Source organism: Hylobates moloch, unplaced genomic scaffold (genome assembly GCF_009828535.3).
Source record: "Hylobates moloch isolate HMO894 unplaced genomic scaffold, HMol_V3 SCAFFOLD_7, whole genome shotgun sequence".
NCBI classification, from domain to species: Eukaryota; Metazoa; Chordata; class Mammalia; order Primates; family Hylobatidae; genus Hylobates; species Hylobates moloch.
The window spans coordinates 42,535,513-42,552,687 of NW_026652282.1; the positions used below are offsets into that span (position 1 = coordinate 42,535,513).

A 17,175-nucleotide genomic window follows, 5' to 3' on the forward strand; every position below is an offset into this window, starting at 1 on the left:
CAGGTGGATCACCTGAGGTCAGGAGTTCGAGATCAGCCTGACCAATATGGTGAAACCCCCGTCTCTACTAAAACTACAAAAATTAGCTGGGGGTGGTGGTGGTGTGGCTGTAATCCCAGCTATTCAGGAGGCTGAGACAGGAGAATCTCTTGAACCCTGGAGGCGGAGGTTGCAGTGAGCTGAGATCACGCCACTGCACTCCAGCCTGGGTAACAGAGCAAGACTCTGTCAAAAAAAAAAAAATTAGATTTAGAGGGTACAGCTGCAGTTTTGTGACATGGATATATTACACAGTGGTGAAGTCTGGGCTTTTAGTGTCCCCATCAACCAAACAGTGTACATTGTACCCATCAGGCAATTTCTCATCCCTCACATTCCTCCCACCCAGAATAGTGCTGGATACGCAGTAAGCACTCTGTAAGGGCTGCTGGTAGTTTTTGTTGTGTTCTTGTTATTGGGCTAACATCCCTGAATTAATCAAACTTAATTAGCAAGGGAGTATGGTGAGTGAATGAGATAATTTATACAAACACTTTAGCACATAGTACACAGAAAGTGCTCAATAAGTGGCTGCCATCATCACTACAATTATTATTATTGATCTATCCTCCTCGAATTAAGGATGTTAATCAGAACCCCAGGGAAGATTCCTGCATTGTCAAAAAGCTGGTGGGCAAGGATTGCCCCACCCCACCCCCCACCAGGGGTACAGGTCCATGGGGAAGGGGCAGGGCAAGATGGGGTGGGGATTAGTTTTCTACTGACCCACTCACTTGCTTCTTTCACCATCATTCATGGCCACCCCCTTCCCAATGCTCATTCATTCACCCGCACCATTCCCTGCTTGCTAGGACGGTGCCACTCCTGAGTTACAATCCTGGTGCCAGGTAGCCTCTGTTTGAATCCTGGCCATGCCCTGTGATCTTGGGAAAATTCTTCAGCTCCTCTATGCCCCATATTTCCTCATCTGTAAAATGGGAATAATAACCGGTACCCATCTCAGAGATTTGTTGTGAGCTTTGAGTGAGATAAACTATGCTGTGTGCCTGGTATACGGTCGGTGCTATATAAATGCCGGCTATTTGCCTGTGTTATTTGAGACCCTGGCTTTGGCTCCTGGTCACCTGAGTTCCAGTCTCAGTTCTGCCATGACTCTGTGATCCTGGGTAAGTCACTTAACCGCTGCGTGCCTCAGTTTCCCCATTTTGTATTCCTCCCCATTCACCTGCCTTATCTCCCTCCACTGCTTGTTTCCTCTCTGCCACCCCTCACCAGCATGTCAGACATACAAAACAAGGGATTTTTGTGTGCTTGGCACACAGTAGATGCACAATAAATGTTGAAGGGCTGAACTAATTTGGGTTTGAGCCATAGGGAGCTTGGGGGATGTGGGTGATTGGATAGATTCTGGAGACTTTAGGGGACTGGGCTAATTTGGGTTTGAGCCATAGGGAGCTTGGGGGATGTGGGTGATTGGATAGATTCTGGAGACTTTAGGGGACTGGGCCGGGAGGAATGCGGCCTCTAAGCTCTCCGCTGAGGCGGCCTGGAAGGAGTAGTGACTGACGTGGAGGTGGGGGAGGGGGCTGGCCCGGGCGAGGCCCAGGGAGAGGGAGAGGAGGGGGGTGGGAGAGGAGGAGGGTGTATCTCCTTTCGTCGGCCCGCCCCTTGGCTTCTGCACTGATGGTGGGTGGATGAGTAATGCATCCAGGAAGCCTGGAGGCCTGTGGTTTCCGCACCCGCTGCCACCCCCGCCCCTAGCGTGGACATTTATCCTCTAGCGCTCAGGCCCTGCCGCCATCGCCGCAGATCCAGCGCCCAGAGAGACACCAGAGGTAAGCAGGGCCCGGGGTGGCCCAGCAGGGACCGGGGCTGGGCTGCAGCTTGGGTGCTAGCCACCAGGCCCGTGCACTCCCATGCCAGATGCCTGTCTACTCAGCTTGGCCTGCGGGTACCAGGACCCTGGGCTAGTCTAGGGGGAAGAGGGTCGGAGGCTGGAACCGCTTTCCCAACCCCGAGGCTCCAAACTCCCTAGACCCCCTGACATCCGTCCCCAACTCCCCCAAACCCATGACCCCCTAATATCACAAATGCTTTCCAAATCCCCCCGCAAATTCCTTCATCCCCCAATTTCCCTCATCACCCCCTAAATACCCACCGCTAACCCCTGCAGCTCCCTAAACTCCCCCAGATCCCCAATCCCCAGTTCCCCAGCTCCCAAACTTCTTTTGCCCTCAAATTCCTCAAGTATCCCCATTGCCTTAAGCCCCCAAATTCCCCCAACCCCTTCAACCTCCAAACTCCCCCAGCTCCCTAAACCCCCAACCTCCTCCAAATTCCTCAACCTCCCTTAATTCCCCCAGCCCCTTATATCTCTTAATATACACAACCACTAAACTCTGCCTCCTGCAAACTCTTCCAGCCCCCAATCCCAAATTCCTCACCCCCAAACTCCTCAACCTCCAGAATTCCCCAATCCCCTCATTCCTCAAACTTCCTCAGCCCCCTTCTCCCCCAAGTGCCACAACCCCATAACCCCGCAACTCACTCAGTCCCTCAATAATTTAAACTCTCCCAACTCTCTAAACCCTAAATTCCTCTGCGCTCCCCAATCCCCTTAAAATCCCCAAGCTTACCAACCCCTCAAGCCGAAATCCAGCCCCCTAATCCCCCCCATAGGCTGCCCCGGGGCAGGATGGGGTGGATGACCTGCCCAGGTCAGCAGATCAGCTGGGCCGGGGCCTGCCTGACATCCCCCTTCCCCACAGAACCCACCATGGCCCCCTTTGAGCCCCTGGCTTCTGGCATCCTGTTGTTGCTGTGGCTGATAGCCCCCAGCAGGGCCTGCACCTGTGTCCCACCCCACCCACAGACGGCCTTCTGCAATTCCGACCTCGGTGAGTCCTCACCCCACTCAGCCCACACACTCTGCCTTGGTTTCCCTTTCAGTCCAGTGGGGCTCACCATGGCACTTACCTCTAGAATGATTCCACTCGCCCCTGCACTTCCTCTGCTTTAGCCACACTGGCATCCTCACACTTCCTTGAGTACTCCGTGCCCAAGCCCACCACAGGACCTGCGTGCTGGCTGCTCCCTCTGCCTGGTACATTTTCCCCCCAGGTATCCACTGGGTAGCTGCCTCAAACGTCACTTTCTCAGGATGGTCTTCCCTGGCCATCCTATTTAAAATTTTAACCCCTGCCCCTTAATACTCCTGATCTCCTATTAAAGAGAAAAATATTCAGTGATACTTGTTATAGCACAGTAAGGAAGACCATATTCAGGACCATGGTGATGGGTATAGGAACCACTGCAATGGGATCTTGCAGTCGGGAAGAGAGATTGGGCTCAACACTGAATACAGCATGGGCCAGTGGGAATGTGTAGGTAAGGAGCAGTGTGAGGGTCTCTGGGTGGAAATTACTAAGAAGAAACATCAGGGGTAAGGGGGATTCTGGCTAAACCGACCTAACAGGATTCTTGCTGAAGGCAGGCCAAGGGGAATCAGACATCACCTGGGGGATGGTGGAAGATGAAGAACCCAGTCAGATAGCAAGGATGATCAGGTATTGAGGATGATCAGAGATTGAGGATGATCGGATATAGAGGATAGGGGTTCTTGCTAAACTGACTTAGCAAGGCTCTTGGCTAAAACTGGATTTTACAAGGAAGTGCACAGATGGGCCTAGGAGAAGGTTCAGGAGCCTGAGTAAAGTTTGGTCGAGCAAAGAATCTTTGTCAGCCCCTTACGTAGGTCTGTAATTCCCCATTATACTTAATGTCTAACATTCCATATCCTTATTTTGTTTGTTCTTAGCCTGTCTCCTCCTGGCTAGAATGTGAACTCCACAAGGAAAGGGATTTCTGTGTTTTGTTCACTGTTGTGTCCCTAACACCCAGAACAATGTCTGGCACACGGTGGGCACTCCCAAATATTTGAGGAGTAAATGAACAAATCAATGTATGAAAATGGCTTAAGCAGTGCCTGGCAAAGAGAGACACTCAACATACAGATGAATCAATGAACAAATGTGTAAATCACTTTGTGTGCTGTCTGGCATCCAATAACCCCTATTTATGTATGCGCTTTGCTGGTATGATGATGATGATGATGATGATCTTATTTTTATTGGCTCATACAGTCCATTTGACTCATATTTCCCTCCTCTCCTGCAGTCATCAAGGCCAAGTTTGTGGGGACACCAGAAGTCAACCAGACCACCTTATACCAGCGTTATGAGATCAAGATGACCAAGGTATCCCCTGCCCCCGCCCCTTTTCCCAGCATTTTCTAACATCTTCCTCCCGGTCAAAACAGAAACCTCTGGCCACTGGCTGGTGCGAGAAAGTTGGCTGTGATCTTGGGATGCTATATGACTTCAGGGAAGAACCTGGAGTGGGAGGATTATGTCAGTAAAAGAGACACTTCCCCTCATCCATCAACAGATGTACAAAGGGTTCCAAGCCTTAGGGGATGCCGCTGACATCCGGTTCGTCTACACCCCCGCCATGGAGAGTGTCTGCGGATACTTCCACAGGTCCCACAACCGCAGCGAGGAGTTTCTCATTGCTGGTGAGGCACCGTCCCCGCGCCCTGTGCCACGCCAACCAGTCCCTGGGACGCGGCCTAGCAACCGCGAGGGGGCGAGGCTCTGATGGGAATGGTCCCACTGGAAATGGGGACCACCCCAATTTCAGCCTATCAGAAGGCCGGGCCTTTGCCAGCCTGGCGGCTCAGCCAATCACAAGCTGCTTGTCGGTTTTCCCCCCTTTCTCCTTAGGAAAACTGCAGGACGGACTCTTGCACATCACCACCTGCAGTTTCGTGGCTCCCTGGAACAGTCTGAGCTTAGCTCAGCGCCGGGGCTTCACCAAGACCTACACTGTTGGCTGTGAGGAATGCACAGTGAGTGCCTGGACCCTGACCTCCAACGGGAGATCCTTCCCAAGGCCATTCCCTAAATCGTGGGCTTGTTTCTTGCTCCCTCTGGCTATTCTGTGTCCCTGTGGCTGCTCCCCAACCCTAAGGGCTGTCCCTGATCTCTCTTGCTATTTCCCCAAGCCCGAGACTGCTCCCTTACAAATTCTGGCTGCTCCCTTGCCCTGTGTCCAATACCGTGTGATCGCCTGTCCCTCCTTGGTCCCTCTAATTCTTCCTTGTGACTATTCTGTAATCCCACTCCCCGTTCCTGAGCCCCTGGGATTGTTTCTTGGTTCCCCAGAATGTTCTCCAAGACCCAAAGTGCTGTTCCCTAATCCCACTGACCGTTCCTCAGCACATCTGCTTGTTGCTCTGCAGCTCTGACTATTCCAGACACCAGAGGGTGTTACATTGACCTCCTGGCTAGTCCAAGCCTGTTCCCTGATGGCTCCTGATGGCTTCTGAGCCCAGTGACTATCTTGGAGCCCCACTGGTTATTCCTGTGCCTAAACTCCTTAGCCGCCAACCGGGTGGGGCCCCTTACTACTGCCATTTTTTCCCTGTCCTTTGGGACAATTCCACAGGCGACCTGCCTGACTGACCCCCAGGGCCTATTCCCCACCATTCCAGGACACTGATTTACTGCCTTACTGTTACCTTGCAGGACCCAGTGACATTTCCCTCAATGGGAGGGGCTGTCCTGGGGTATGTACTTAGGTGGGGTGAGAGCAAGTCTCCGTATCGGCTCAGTGTTGAAAGCTGAGGAGAGGAAGTTCTGCTCCACGGGGGAGGCAGGGAGAAGCCCTCAGAGATGTCTCCCTCCTCCCTTCCAGGTGTTTCCCTGTTTATCCATCCCCTGCAAACTGCAGAGTGGCACTCATTGCTTGTGGACGGACCAGCTTCTTCAAGGCTCTGAAAAGGGCTTCCAGTCCCGTCACCTTGCCTGCCTGCCTCGGGAGCCAGGGCTGTGCACCTGGCAGTCCCTGCGGTCCCAGATAGCCTGAATCCTGCCCGGAGTGGAAGCTGAAGCCTGCACAGTGTCCACCCTGTTCCCACTCCCATCTTTCCTCTGGACAATGAAATAAAGAGTTACCACCCAGCAGACACTGTTTCCGTGTAGTGCCTGGGAACAAACCCATGTTGCTGATGACCTGGTGTGAGCACCCTGGGACCAGTGGGGATGAGGGATGCCAAATGTTGGGTTTTTATATTTTACTTAAATTCTGATGTACTGGTGGTAATTCTCAACATTAGCATTAGCACTGATGATCTGCAACAGCAGTAATGGTCACTGAACATGCATTATCAACCGTAACCTCTGAATAATTTCTCCAGTCAATACTTTAAAACATTTTTCTATACTGATTCCTAATTGCTATTTGCCCAGGGCTTTCTAGTTATAAATTATCCCACAGCTGACAAATCACTTGCCTTATTGGAAATTCCCTATTCACACATCTTGCCAGCTGACAGAGTCATTGACAAATGCCCTACCAATTGGCAAATGACTGTCATTGCCTCAAGCACAGTCCTGATGTTGTCCAGTGAGGATGCCCCATCCAAACACGTGGGTGTTACTGTCCCCACCCTCAGGTTTTGTACCATGAGTCTGACTTGAGTGAAAGGGGACCCAAGGCACCCAGGGTCCCACAGTAACCCAGCTGGGGACTTGGGAAGAAGGGGTGGCCCTGGCTCCCCAGCCATGGCTGCAGGACATTCCTTGGAAGGGGCTGTTTGGGGCAGAGGAGAGGTGGGATGGAGAGAAGGTATAAGCTAAAAATCCCCAAGCTCTGCCATCCTCCCTCCCCTACTTCTCCCCTCACTCCTCTGACCAACTTGGAAGGAAATACTGCCAGCAATGAAATGCAGGTAGGGTTCAAAATCAAGACCAGTCAGATATGCTGGCCCATACCCTCCACACACCTCCCTCAACCCAACTGTCCCCTCACCCAAACTAGGGTCTCTAGATTCGACCCTCACCTTTCTGAATCATCCTTCCTCTAGAAAAACTGAGTGAGAGAACCTCCAAATACTCCCCTCTGAGGCCTTCCTGCTCCCACAGCGGGGTCCAGTCCCTGGCTCCTGCCCCTCATACTCCAAAGGTCTTGACTCAAGTGAGGCCCTTGGAAACTAGAATTTCAGATTGGTGCAAACATTCAATGGAGCACCTGTGTCCTCCTGACCTGAACCTACTTGAAAAGGGCCCCAATATATCTCCTTTGGTAAAGAAAAGGACCCCCAAATTCCCTCTCATCAGAGTACCCACTGCTCTTACCAATAAGAACCCAGGTCTCCTCCAGGGCATTCTAGGTCACCAAGCACAGCCCCCTGGATCTTCTGTGGTCCTGTCCCAGAGCCTTTTACACTCCTGGGAGGTTACCCCACGGCCCAAATTATGTCCTGGACGGGAATGGGCAGATTTTGAACACACAGTACTCAGCCACTTGAGCAGGGAATGCGCACGCAGCAACAATTTCTACATCAATATCTACACCTTGGTTACGCCCTTGGAGGGTCTGAATCTTGTCCAACGAAGGGGGCTAACCGCAGCCTTTGCTGATGGGCACAACTGTAAGGCAAGGGCCCGAGCCCTGGTTCATCCCTGGTGACCTTGTCAATGTTTCCTCAGCTGCCTGCAAGAGTCTGACCGCTCCTGGCAATTCACCAAAACTTAGTGTCAGCTACCTGCACTCTTAAGCTGCTCCCTGGCCTCAGGGCCCATTTCCTAAGTCCTCAGCTCTTCCAAGCCCTAGGGGGAAGGTGAAGTAGCAGGGGAAGGATGGAACCCAGTGTGGAGGTCGTTCTCCTGCCGACCTGTGTACCCTGCAGGTCAGCCCTTCTCCAAGTGCAATGCAGAATGGACAGGGAGGACCGGTGCCTCAGGGGACACAGAGTCCAGAACAGCAGATGAGGCTACCTCCCCCAGAGACCTGGCATGAGCTCCTGGCAGGATCCGTAACCCTGGGCTCATTACATCCCCCATTGCTCTTGTAGAACATCCGTTAAAATAGGTCAAGTGAGCATCCTCCATTCCCAGCATTCGGGGTGTCTATGGGTGAATCTCTGTTTGGGAGAGACTCTGTGACAGCTGAGAGGAAGCTCGTAGGGGTCACAGCCATGTGTGGTATTCAGCATGGGACCCAGCTCAGTGGGGAGCCTGGGGGGCCAGTACTTCTCTCACCTGAGCCTCAGTCCTTCTCGCCATGTTTAAATATGGGCGTCACAGTCCTGGCCTAGAATCCTTCAGAGGTCTATGGTGGGGTTGGAGGATGTTTACGGGGTGTCTTTGCCCCCTGGATATTTTTGGGGGCGTCAAAACACAGGAAATGGGCCAGTCATGGTGGCTGATGCCTGTAATACTAGCACTTTGGGAGGCCAAGGCGGGTGGATCACGAGGTCAGGAGTTCAAGACGAGCCTGGCCAACATGGTTTCCATCTCTACTAAATATACAAAAATTAGCCAGCTGTGGTGGCGCATGCCTGTGGCCCCAGTTACTTGGGAGGCTGAGGCACAAGAATTGCTTGAACCCAGGAGGCAGAAGTTGCAGGGAGCTGAGATCATGCCACTGCACCCCAGCCTGGGGGATAGAGCAAGACTGTGTCTCAAAAAAAAAGAAAAAAAAAAAGGCCGGGCACGGTGGCTCACGCCTGTAATCCCAGCAATTTGAGAGGCCAAGGTGGGCAGATCACGAGGTCAGGAGATCGAGACCATCCTGGCTAACAAGGTGAAACCCTGTCTCTATTAAAAATACCAAAAAAAAAAAAAAAAATTAGCCGAGTATGGTGGTGGGCACCTGTAGTCCCAGCTACTCGAGAGGCTGAGGCAGGAGAATGGCATGAACCTGGGAGGCAGAGCTTGCAGTGAGCTGAGATCAAGCCACTGTACTCCAGCCTGGGCGACAGAGCGAGACTCTGTCTCAAAAGGGGGGAAAAAAAAAGCGGAACCTTGGAGCCAGATCATCTGCATTCAAATCCTGCCCCTGCCCTGTCTTAGCTCTGTGTCCTTGAATAAATCATATTACCTCTCTGAGCCTCAGTTCCTGCATCTGTAAGACAGGGATAAAAAGAAGGCCTAACTCATAGAGACAACGTCCATATTAAATGAGGTTGTATATGTGAAGTACTTGGAACAGTGCTAGGCATATAGCACTTACAAGCATTAGTTACTAGGAGTAGTTATGATAACTATAACTTAACTTATAACTTTAGTAGTGATTATTTATAATATTGCAAACAATGTTTGATATTAGGCACGATAATATACAATATCGGAAATAACGTGTATGATTAGTACCAATAATTTAATGTCCATTTCTCCCCCACACCAGTCTCCTCACCAAAATACAAGCTCCTGACCCTGCTCTGCCTGAAGGAACGGGGTAGGTCTCTGAGACCCAAAAGCTACTGATGTGATACTAAGATCCCAGCTCTTTATGCCATAAATGCTCCTCAGTCCCAGTGTCCCTCTCTCTTTTCCCCCTCACAGACAATCCAGTTTCCTAGTGGAGTCCTGAACCTGTGGCTCATAGAAGCACCTGAAAATAAAGAGCAAGGTGGTTAGATCCTTCTACACGCCCACCCACAACAACTGTGGCGACACCATGAGGAGAGGTTCCCCTTTAGAGATTCCTAACAGCAGGCCAGCCAACCTGTCCCCACCCTGTGTGGACTCCTCACCCTCAGGTCTCCCTCTGCACCACCCTGGAACAAAAAGTCCCCATCCCTGGGGCATTCTCCCCACGAAGAACCCCCGTCCCACAATACTATGTTCCCATTTTCAGCCCATCACAGCAAATTCTGTCCCCAGTCCGTAGTGTTCTGAGTCTTTGAGACTTGGGGATCATAGCATGTCCTAGCCAAGGGACATATGGTCATGCTACACTGGTCCTTGGGGCATGGCCTCTGTCCCTCCAGGCCCTTTGAGGGATAGAAGTCTGCACTCTGCGAGATGGGGGGTGCATCCTTAGAAGGCGCTCAGGGAGGAGCCCAGAAAGGGCTTCCTAACTTTTTACAGGAAAGGATGCGATGGGGCCTTGAGTGAGTCCCTCAGGGACTCCCGCAGCCACAGGCGTCCCCTTTGTGTTTTGGCTTGCCCCTGTTCTTCCTGCCTCTTGCTCCCCTACTTCTTCTTCCTATTCCCTGCTCCTTGTCCCTGTTGCCTACTTCCTATCCCTTGCTCCTTCTACATATTCCCTACTCTTTTGTAAAATGTTTTATTTTATTTTATTTTATTTTATTTTAAAGACAGAGTCTCACTCTGTTGCCCCGGCTGGAGTGCAGTGGTGCAATCATGGTTCATTGCAACCTCAACCTCCTGGGCTCAAGCGATCCTCCCACCTCAGCCAGCTAAGTAGCTGGGACTACAGGCACATGCCACCATGCCCAGCTAATTTTTTGTAGAGACGGGGTTTTGCCATGTTGCCCAGGCTGGTCTGGAACTCCTAGGCTCAAGCGATCCTCCCAGCTCAGCCTCCCAAAGTGCTGGGATTACAGGCGTGGGCCATCGGTCTCTGCCTGCATGTTCCCTACTATCAAGCCCTGCTCCAGCTCCTGTTCCCACTCCTCGTGGTTCCCTTTCTGTTTGTGATTCTCTTTTATTGTTCCCTGGCCCGCACTGCCCTACTCTTGTAGGAGCAGAAGCTATGAGAAGCATGTGAAGCAGTGCAGTGACTCAGCCACCTCCAGGGGCTTCCCTGTCTCCCCCTCCCTGGGCAGAGCTGCATACCTGAACCCCAACCTTGCACAATCTCTGTGGGGACATGTGCTTCTCTAAGCACTGGCGAGAAGAACATGAAGCCACAAACTTGGGTGCCTTCCCTGGTGACCCGAGGTTTGCTATTGAATCTTCACATGTGACAGCTTCTTGCCTTGGACCCATACTTCCACTCAGCCATGGTGAGCTGGTGACTCTCCACCTTCCTCAAAATTATAAACCTCCTTAAGCCCATCAACCTCCCCCAACCCCTGCCCCAAGCCCCTTGAAGACCACCAACTTTTTTTTTTTCGAGACAGGGTCTCCCTCTGTTGCCCAGGCTGAGTGCAGTAGTGTGATCATGGTTCACTGCAGCCTTGACCTCCCTGGCTCAAGTGATCCTCCCAGCCTAGCCTCTCAAGTAGCTGGGACTCCAGGCACGTGCTGCAACGCCTGGCTAATTTTTCTATTTTTAGTAGAGATGGGGTTTCACCATGTTGCCCAGACTGGTCTCGAACTCCTGGGCTCAAGTGATCCTCCTGCCTTGGCCTCCCAAAGGGCTAGAGTTACAGGCATGAGCCACTCTGCCCCACCAACACCCACCAACTTCTAACTGTGTGGAGTTCTGGTCACATTCTGTTTCTTGATCTGGGTGCAGGTGACAAGAGTATGTTCACTTTGTGAACACTCAAAGGGCTGTACACTTAGGATATGTCCCCTTTGCTGAACTTGCAATATCTCAATAAAATTGGCCCCCAAAAGAAACTCCCCACCCCAGTGACATATCCCTCCTGCACCCTCCTTCAATTCTTTGCTCACTCCTGCCCTCTCTCCTTCACACAACTCCCATATCCTTGACCCTGGTCATTCACACCTCAGAGCCCCCTTTTCTTTCTTTACTCCACAGAGACTGTGAATCCTGGGCCCAGAGAAGGCCTTGGGGTTGGACACCACCTGTCACATCGTGTGCCCTCCATAAATACTTGCTGCACCATATATCACCTGAGTGGCGGTGGCAAGGGAGGGCCATTCCCCACTGGGAGAGTGGCCCTTCCCCAGGTCTGTGTGTCTAGGTAGACGTGACCAGGAGAGGGAAGGTGGGGTGAAGGGAAGTTAAACTGCTTAACAGGTCTTCTCATGTCTCCCCCACCCCAGTGGTGACTATTTAGACACAGTTGAGCTGAGTAGCCTTCAGAGGGCTCCTGGCAGCCTGTGACCTGCATGGGAATAGATAGGGCATTGGTCCCAGAGTCCCCAGCATGTGTCGCCCACCACATGACGGAGGCTAGGCAACCTTCCCACCAAGGCTTCCAAGTACTGCTCCTACAAATTCCCTCCATGCTACACAGGGAGCTGGGAACAAAAGGGGAAAACCCGGTGGCAAGCTGGCCTGCAGGGAGTCTAATGCCTCTGCCACCCGCCCTCTGTTACCCACCCTTGACTCTGTCTTCTTCCTGGCCTCTGAAGTCCTGTTCTCTCTGTCCCTGACAAGAGTAGAACATAGTTCTACGATGTTCTACTCTTCTCAGAACTACATAGTTACAAAACAGCCAGGAGGTGCTGCTGCCCTACCAGGCACTAGGAATTAATGAGAAAAGTTGCTGTTAAGGTAGTATGGCTTTGGTACAGGTTTACAGAAAGTGGCCAATGGAACAGAATAGAGTTCTGAACCTGCAGGACAAAGATATGAAATGTTAGTATAGGCCGGGCGCGGTGGCTCACGCCTGTAATCCCAGCACTTTGGGAGGCCGAGGCGGGTGGATCACCTTAAGTCAGGAGTTCGAGAGCAGCCTGGCCAACATGGTGAAAACCCATCTCTACTACAAATGCAAAAATTAGCTGGGTGTGGTGGGATGCCCCTGTAATCCCAGCTACTCGGGAGGCTGAGGTGGGAGAATTGCTTGAACCCAGGAGGTGGAGGCTGCAGTGAGCCAAGATCACGCCACTGCACTCCAGCCTGGGCAACAGAGACCCTGTCTCAAAAAAAAAAAAAAAAAGTTAGTATATATATGACAGAGGTGACATGCAAGCTCAGTGGGGGACAAAAGCTTACCTATAAGGAAAAAGATGAACTCAATCCCTACCTCCTTCACACTGTATACAAAAAGGAATTTCAGAAGAATGAAGAATTTAGATGACAAAAACGAAACTTTACTAAAAAGTCCCTCTTTGCTCTAGTGACTTGAGTCACTACTTTGATCATACACCTAAGTTCCATATGTACATGGATCTATAACTGGACTTTTGTTTTTCTTCCTTTAATCTGTCAGCCTGTCTATTCATGGGTCAGCATCATACTATTTAAATTATAAAAGCTTCAGGCTGGACATGGCGGCTCACGCCTGTAATCCCAGAGTTTTGGGAGGCCAAGGCAGGAGGATTGCTTGAGGCCAGGAGTTTGAGACCAACCTAGGCAACATAGCAAGACCGTGCCTCTACAAAATAAACAATAAAAAAATTAGCTATACATGCACCTGTAATTATAGCTACTCAAGAGGCTGAGGTGGAAGGATTGCTGGAACCCAGGAGGTTGGGGCTGCAGTGAGCTACAATCATGCCACTGCACTCCGGCCTGGGCAACACAGCAAGATTTTGTCTTAAATAAATAAATAAATAAATAAATAAATAAATAAATAAATAAAATATTCGTAAAATGTCTGGTGGCAGAGGCATCAGACTCCCTGTGGGCTGGGAGTATGAGTCCTTATTATCACTTTTCTTTTTCAGGGTTTTCCTAGTTTTTCTTGCATGTTTGCTTTTCCATATGAACTTTACTATCAACTCATCTAGCTCTAGATATAAGTTTGTAGGTATATTTTTGGGAATCACATTAAATATATAAATTATATAAGGACCTGAGAAGGTGAACTGCCATTTTCATGACGTTAATTCATTCTATCTGAGAACAAGAAATGTCTTTCCATCTGCCTAAGTCTACCTTTGTGCCTTTCAGGAGTGTTGTAAACTTTTCCTCGTATCACTTTGCACATCCCTTTGTTGATCTTATCCCAAAATAGCTTATGGGTTTTTTTGGTTGTCATTGTATATGTTTTGTCTTCTATTATATCTTCTATCTGGTTATTTGTGTATATAAAAACTACTGACTTCTGCATGCTGATTTCATATGCTGCTGTTACTGCATTCTTTTTTATTTTTATTTTTTGAGACAAGGTCTCACCCTGTCACCCAGGCTGGAGTGCAGTGGTGGGATCATAGCTCACTGCAGCCTCAAACTCCTGGACTTAAGTGATCCTCCTGCCTCAGCCTCCCGAGTAGCTGGGACTACAAGGGCGCACCACCATGTCTGGCTAATTTTGTGTTTTTTTGTTTTGTTTTTGTTTGTTTTTGTTTTTTGTGTTTTTTTTTTGGTAGAGATGGGGTTTCACCATGTTGACCAGGCTGGTCTTGAACTCCTGGGCTCAAGTGATCCTCCTGCCTTGGCCTCCCAAAGTGTTGGGATTATGATGTAAGCCACTGTGCTCACCCTTAATGTGGTTTTGAATTTGTTTGCTAATATTTTATTTAGGATTTTTGCATTGATATTTATAGTAAAAATGGTCTATGCTTTTTTTTGAGACAAAGTCTCGCTCTATCACCCAGGCTGGAGTGCAGTGGCACGATATCAGCTCACTCAACCTCTGCCTCCTGGGTTCAAGTTATTCTCCTGCCTCAGCCTCCGGAGTAGCTGGGACTACAGGCGCACCACCACCACGCCCAGCTAATTTTTATATTTTTAGTAGAGATGGGGTTTCACCATGTTGGTCAGGCCGGTCTCGAACTCCTGATCTCAAGTGATCCACCTGCCTTGGCCTCCCAACATGCTGTGATTATAGCCGTGAGCCACTGCACCAGGTCTATGCTTTTCTTTGTGCTATTAATGTTATAATTGCTTTAGAAAGGTAATACGGAAGTTTGTCTTCATTTTCCATTCTGTGGAACAATTTATGTGGCCATTGGGATTAACTGGTCTCTAGCATTTCAGTGGAATTCCCCTGTGAAATCATCTGGGCCTGATGCTTTTTTATGGGGCAGTTCCTTAAAAACTTTCTCCATTTCTTTTATGGAAATTGGTTTGTTAACCTCTAATGGGGTCGATTTTGGTAAACTGTGTTTCCCCAGGAAATTATTTATTTTCATCTAGGGTTTTCTATTTTATCTGTGGATGCCTTTTTTATATTTTGACTTTTAGAACCACGCTAACGTCTTACATTTAAAAATATAAAATTAAATCAGCATTACCAGGCGTGGTGGCTCACACCTGTAATCCCAGCATTTTGAGAGGCCAAGGCAGGCAGATCGCTCAAGCTCAGGAGTTTGAGAGTGGCCTGAGCAACATGGTGAAACCCAATGTCTTATAAAAAATACAAAAGAATTAGCTAGGCATGGTGGCATGCACCTGTGGCCCCAGCTACTCAGGAGGCTGAGGTGGGAAGGTTGCTTGAGCCCAGGAGGCGGAGGTTGCAGTGAGCCAAGATTGTGCCACTGCTCTCCAGCCTGGGCAACAGAGTCACAGACTCTATCTCAAAAAAAAAAAAAAAAAAAAAAAAAAAGAAAGAAGGAAAAAGAAGGCTAGGTGCGGTGGCTCACGTCTGTAATCCCAGAACTTTGGGAGGCCGAGGCAAGTGGATCACCTGACGCCAGGAGTTCAAGACCAGCCTGGCTAACATGGTGAAACTCCGTCTCTACTAAAAATACAAAAAACATTAGCCGGGTGTGGTGGCGCACACCTGTAGTCCCAGCTACTTGGGAGGCTGAGGCAAGAGAATTGCTTGAACCCAGGGGGCAGAGGCTGCAGTGAGCCGAGAACACACCACCACACTCCAGCTGGGTGACAAAGTGAGACTCTGTCTCAAAAAGGAAAAAAAAAAGACCTCCCTTTCAGAGGGGGTCCTGCCCAATACCCAGAAGGAAGGGATGTTGCAGAGAGAATCTAAGGCTCTGAACAGACAGGCCTTGCTGGGTTTCCCCACTCAGTCTGTTAGTACAAGATCATACCCTTTTTGTCCCATCACATTTCTTTCTTTTCTTTCTTTCTTTTCTTTTTTCTTTTCTTTTTTTTTTTTTTTTTTGAGACAGAGTTTCGCCCTTGTTGCCCAGGCTGGAGTGCAATGGTGTGATCTCAGCTCACCGCAACCTCCGCCTCCTTGGTTCAAGCAATTCTCCTGCCTCAGCCGCTCGAGTAGCTGGGATTACAGGCATGCGCCACTGCCCCTGGCTAATTTTGTATTTTTAGTAGATACGGGATTTCTCCGTGTTGGTCAGGCTGGTCCAGAACTCCCGACCTCAGGTGATCCACCTGCCTCAGCCTCCCAAAGTGCTGGGATTATAGGCGTGAGCCACCGCGCTCGGCCGTCCCATCACATTTCTATACAGTTGTAAATCCTGCCTATGCATTGAAGTCTCCATGAAGGGCTGAAGAGGATGGAGTTGGAGAGCTTCTGGATAGCCGAACATGTGGGGTTCCTGGAGGGTGGCTACCTGGGGGTGGGGAATGGAAGCTCTGTGCTCTTTCCCACATGCTTTGTCCTCTGCATCTCTTCATCTGTATCCTTTGTAATGTAATACTCTTTACATGTAAATAAGTGTTTCCCTGAGTTCCATGAGCCACACTAGCAAACTAATTGAACCTGAGGAAGGGGTTGTGGACCCCGATTTATAGCTAGTTGGTCAGAAGCACAGGTAAAATAACCCGGGGCTTGCCATCAGCATTAGAAGCAGGGCTTAGTCTTGTGGGACTACATCCTTAACCTGTGTGATCTGATGCGATCCTCCAGGTAGATAGTGTCAGAATTGAATTGCAGGACATCCAGCTGGTATATTAATTTGCTGCAGAATTAATTGCTTGCTTGGTGTGTGTGTGTGTAAAAACCTCCACACATTGTATTGTGAGAGCAGAAGAAAAAACAGTTTGATTCTTCTACTCACACACATACAACAATTTTATATATACACATATATGAAATTATATATATATATATATATACACACAAAGAAATGAAATGTCCTAGCTGTGTACAATGAGAGGGCCTTGAAGCAGGAACATTCCAGTAGCAATGAGTAAATTTAGTTCCCAGATCTTGGCTTTGAAATACTATTATCTTTGGGCTGGGGCTGGGAAAGAACAAGATATGCCTGGAGGTGATGTCAGCAGAAACGTAAGAGCCTATCCTCTCCTCCTTAAAATTGCTCAAAAGCAATGAGAACACTGGCAAAAATTGTCAAAACAAACTTATCAGAACTCTGGAAATTGACCAAGGTTTACAATTCAGAAAACGTTTTTTCAAGAAAATGGCTGAATCTTGGTAACAACAGGAAACTGTGGCATTTGAACTTCTCCTGTACGCATCCCCTTCTCCTCACCTCCACAAGAGCCTTAAAAACCAACAGCCCTGCAATTCCAGTGAAAACCAGCAGACTAGCAACTATTGGAGGAGGCAGAACAGGGTTGGAGTTCCTCCAAAACCTCATTTCCAGAGAACTGTCTTTATTTGATCTGTCTGGCATTATCCTGAATACTCCACTCATGGGGCTCATCTGGTATAAACAGCTTTCTTTGGGGGTG

At 49.6% G+C, this 17,175-nt stretch overlaps 2 protein-coding genes across 6 annotated transcripts in view; one reads left to right on the forward strand and one right to left on the reverse strand.

Moving 5' to 3' along the window:
• The window catches only part of SYN1 (synapsin I), a 49,961-nt gene that overhangs the window by 8,821 nt on the left and 23,965 nt on the right, over window positions 1-17,175 (reverse strand). The gene's annotated exons all lie outside the window — the stretch shown is intronic.
• On the forward strand, window positions 1,655-6,023 carry TIMP1 (TIMP metallopeptidase inhibitor 1). Its single transcript, XM_032756817.2, has 6 exons — window positions 1,655-1,835; window positions 2,769-2,897; window positions 4,177-4,256; window positions 4,447-4,573; window positions 4,782-4,906; window positions 5,755-6,023. Exons 2-6 carry the CDS (start codon window positions 2,777-2,779, stop codon window positions 5,923-5,925), a joined length of 624 nt encoding a protein of 207 aa, XP_032612708.1. The 5' UTR covers window positions 1,655-1,835; window positions 2,769-2,776; the 3' UTR covers window positions 5,926-6,023.

Coding starts and splice junctions, on each gene's coding strand:
- TIMP1 (XM_032756817.2), top strand. CDS start 2,777: ATGGCCCCCTTTGAGCCCCTGGCTTCTGGCATCCTGTTGTTGCTGTGG. Junction 2,898..4,176: donor CTTCTGCAATTCCGACCTCG/GTGAGTCCTCAC, acceptor CCTCTCCTGCAG/TCATCAAGGCCAAGTTTGTG. Junction 4,907..5,754: donor TTGGCTGTGAGGAATGCACA/GTGAGTGCCTGG, acceptor CCTCCCTTCCAG/GTGTTTCCCTGTTTATCCAT.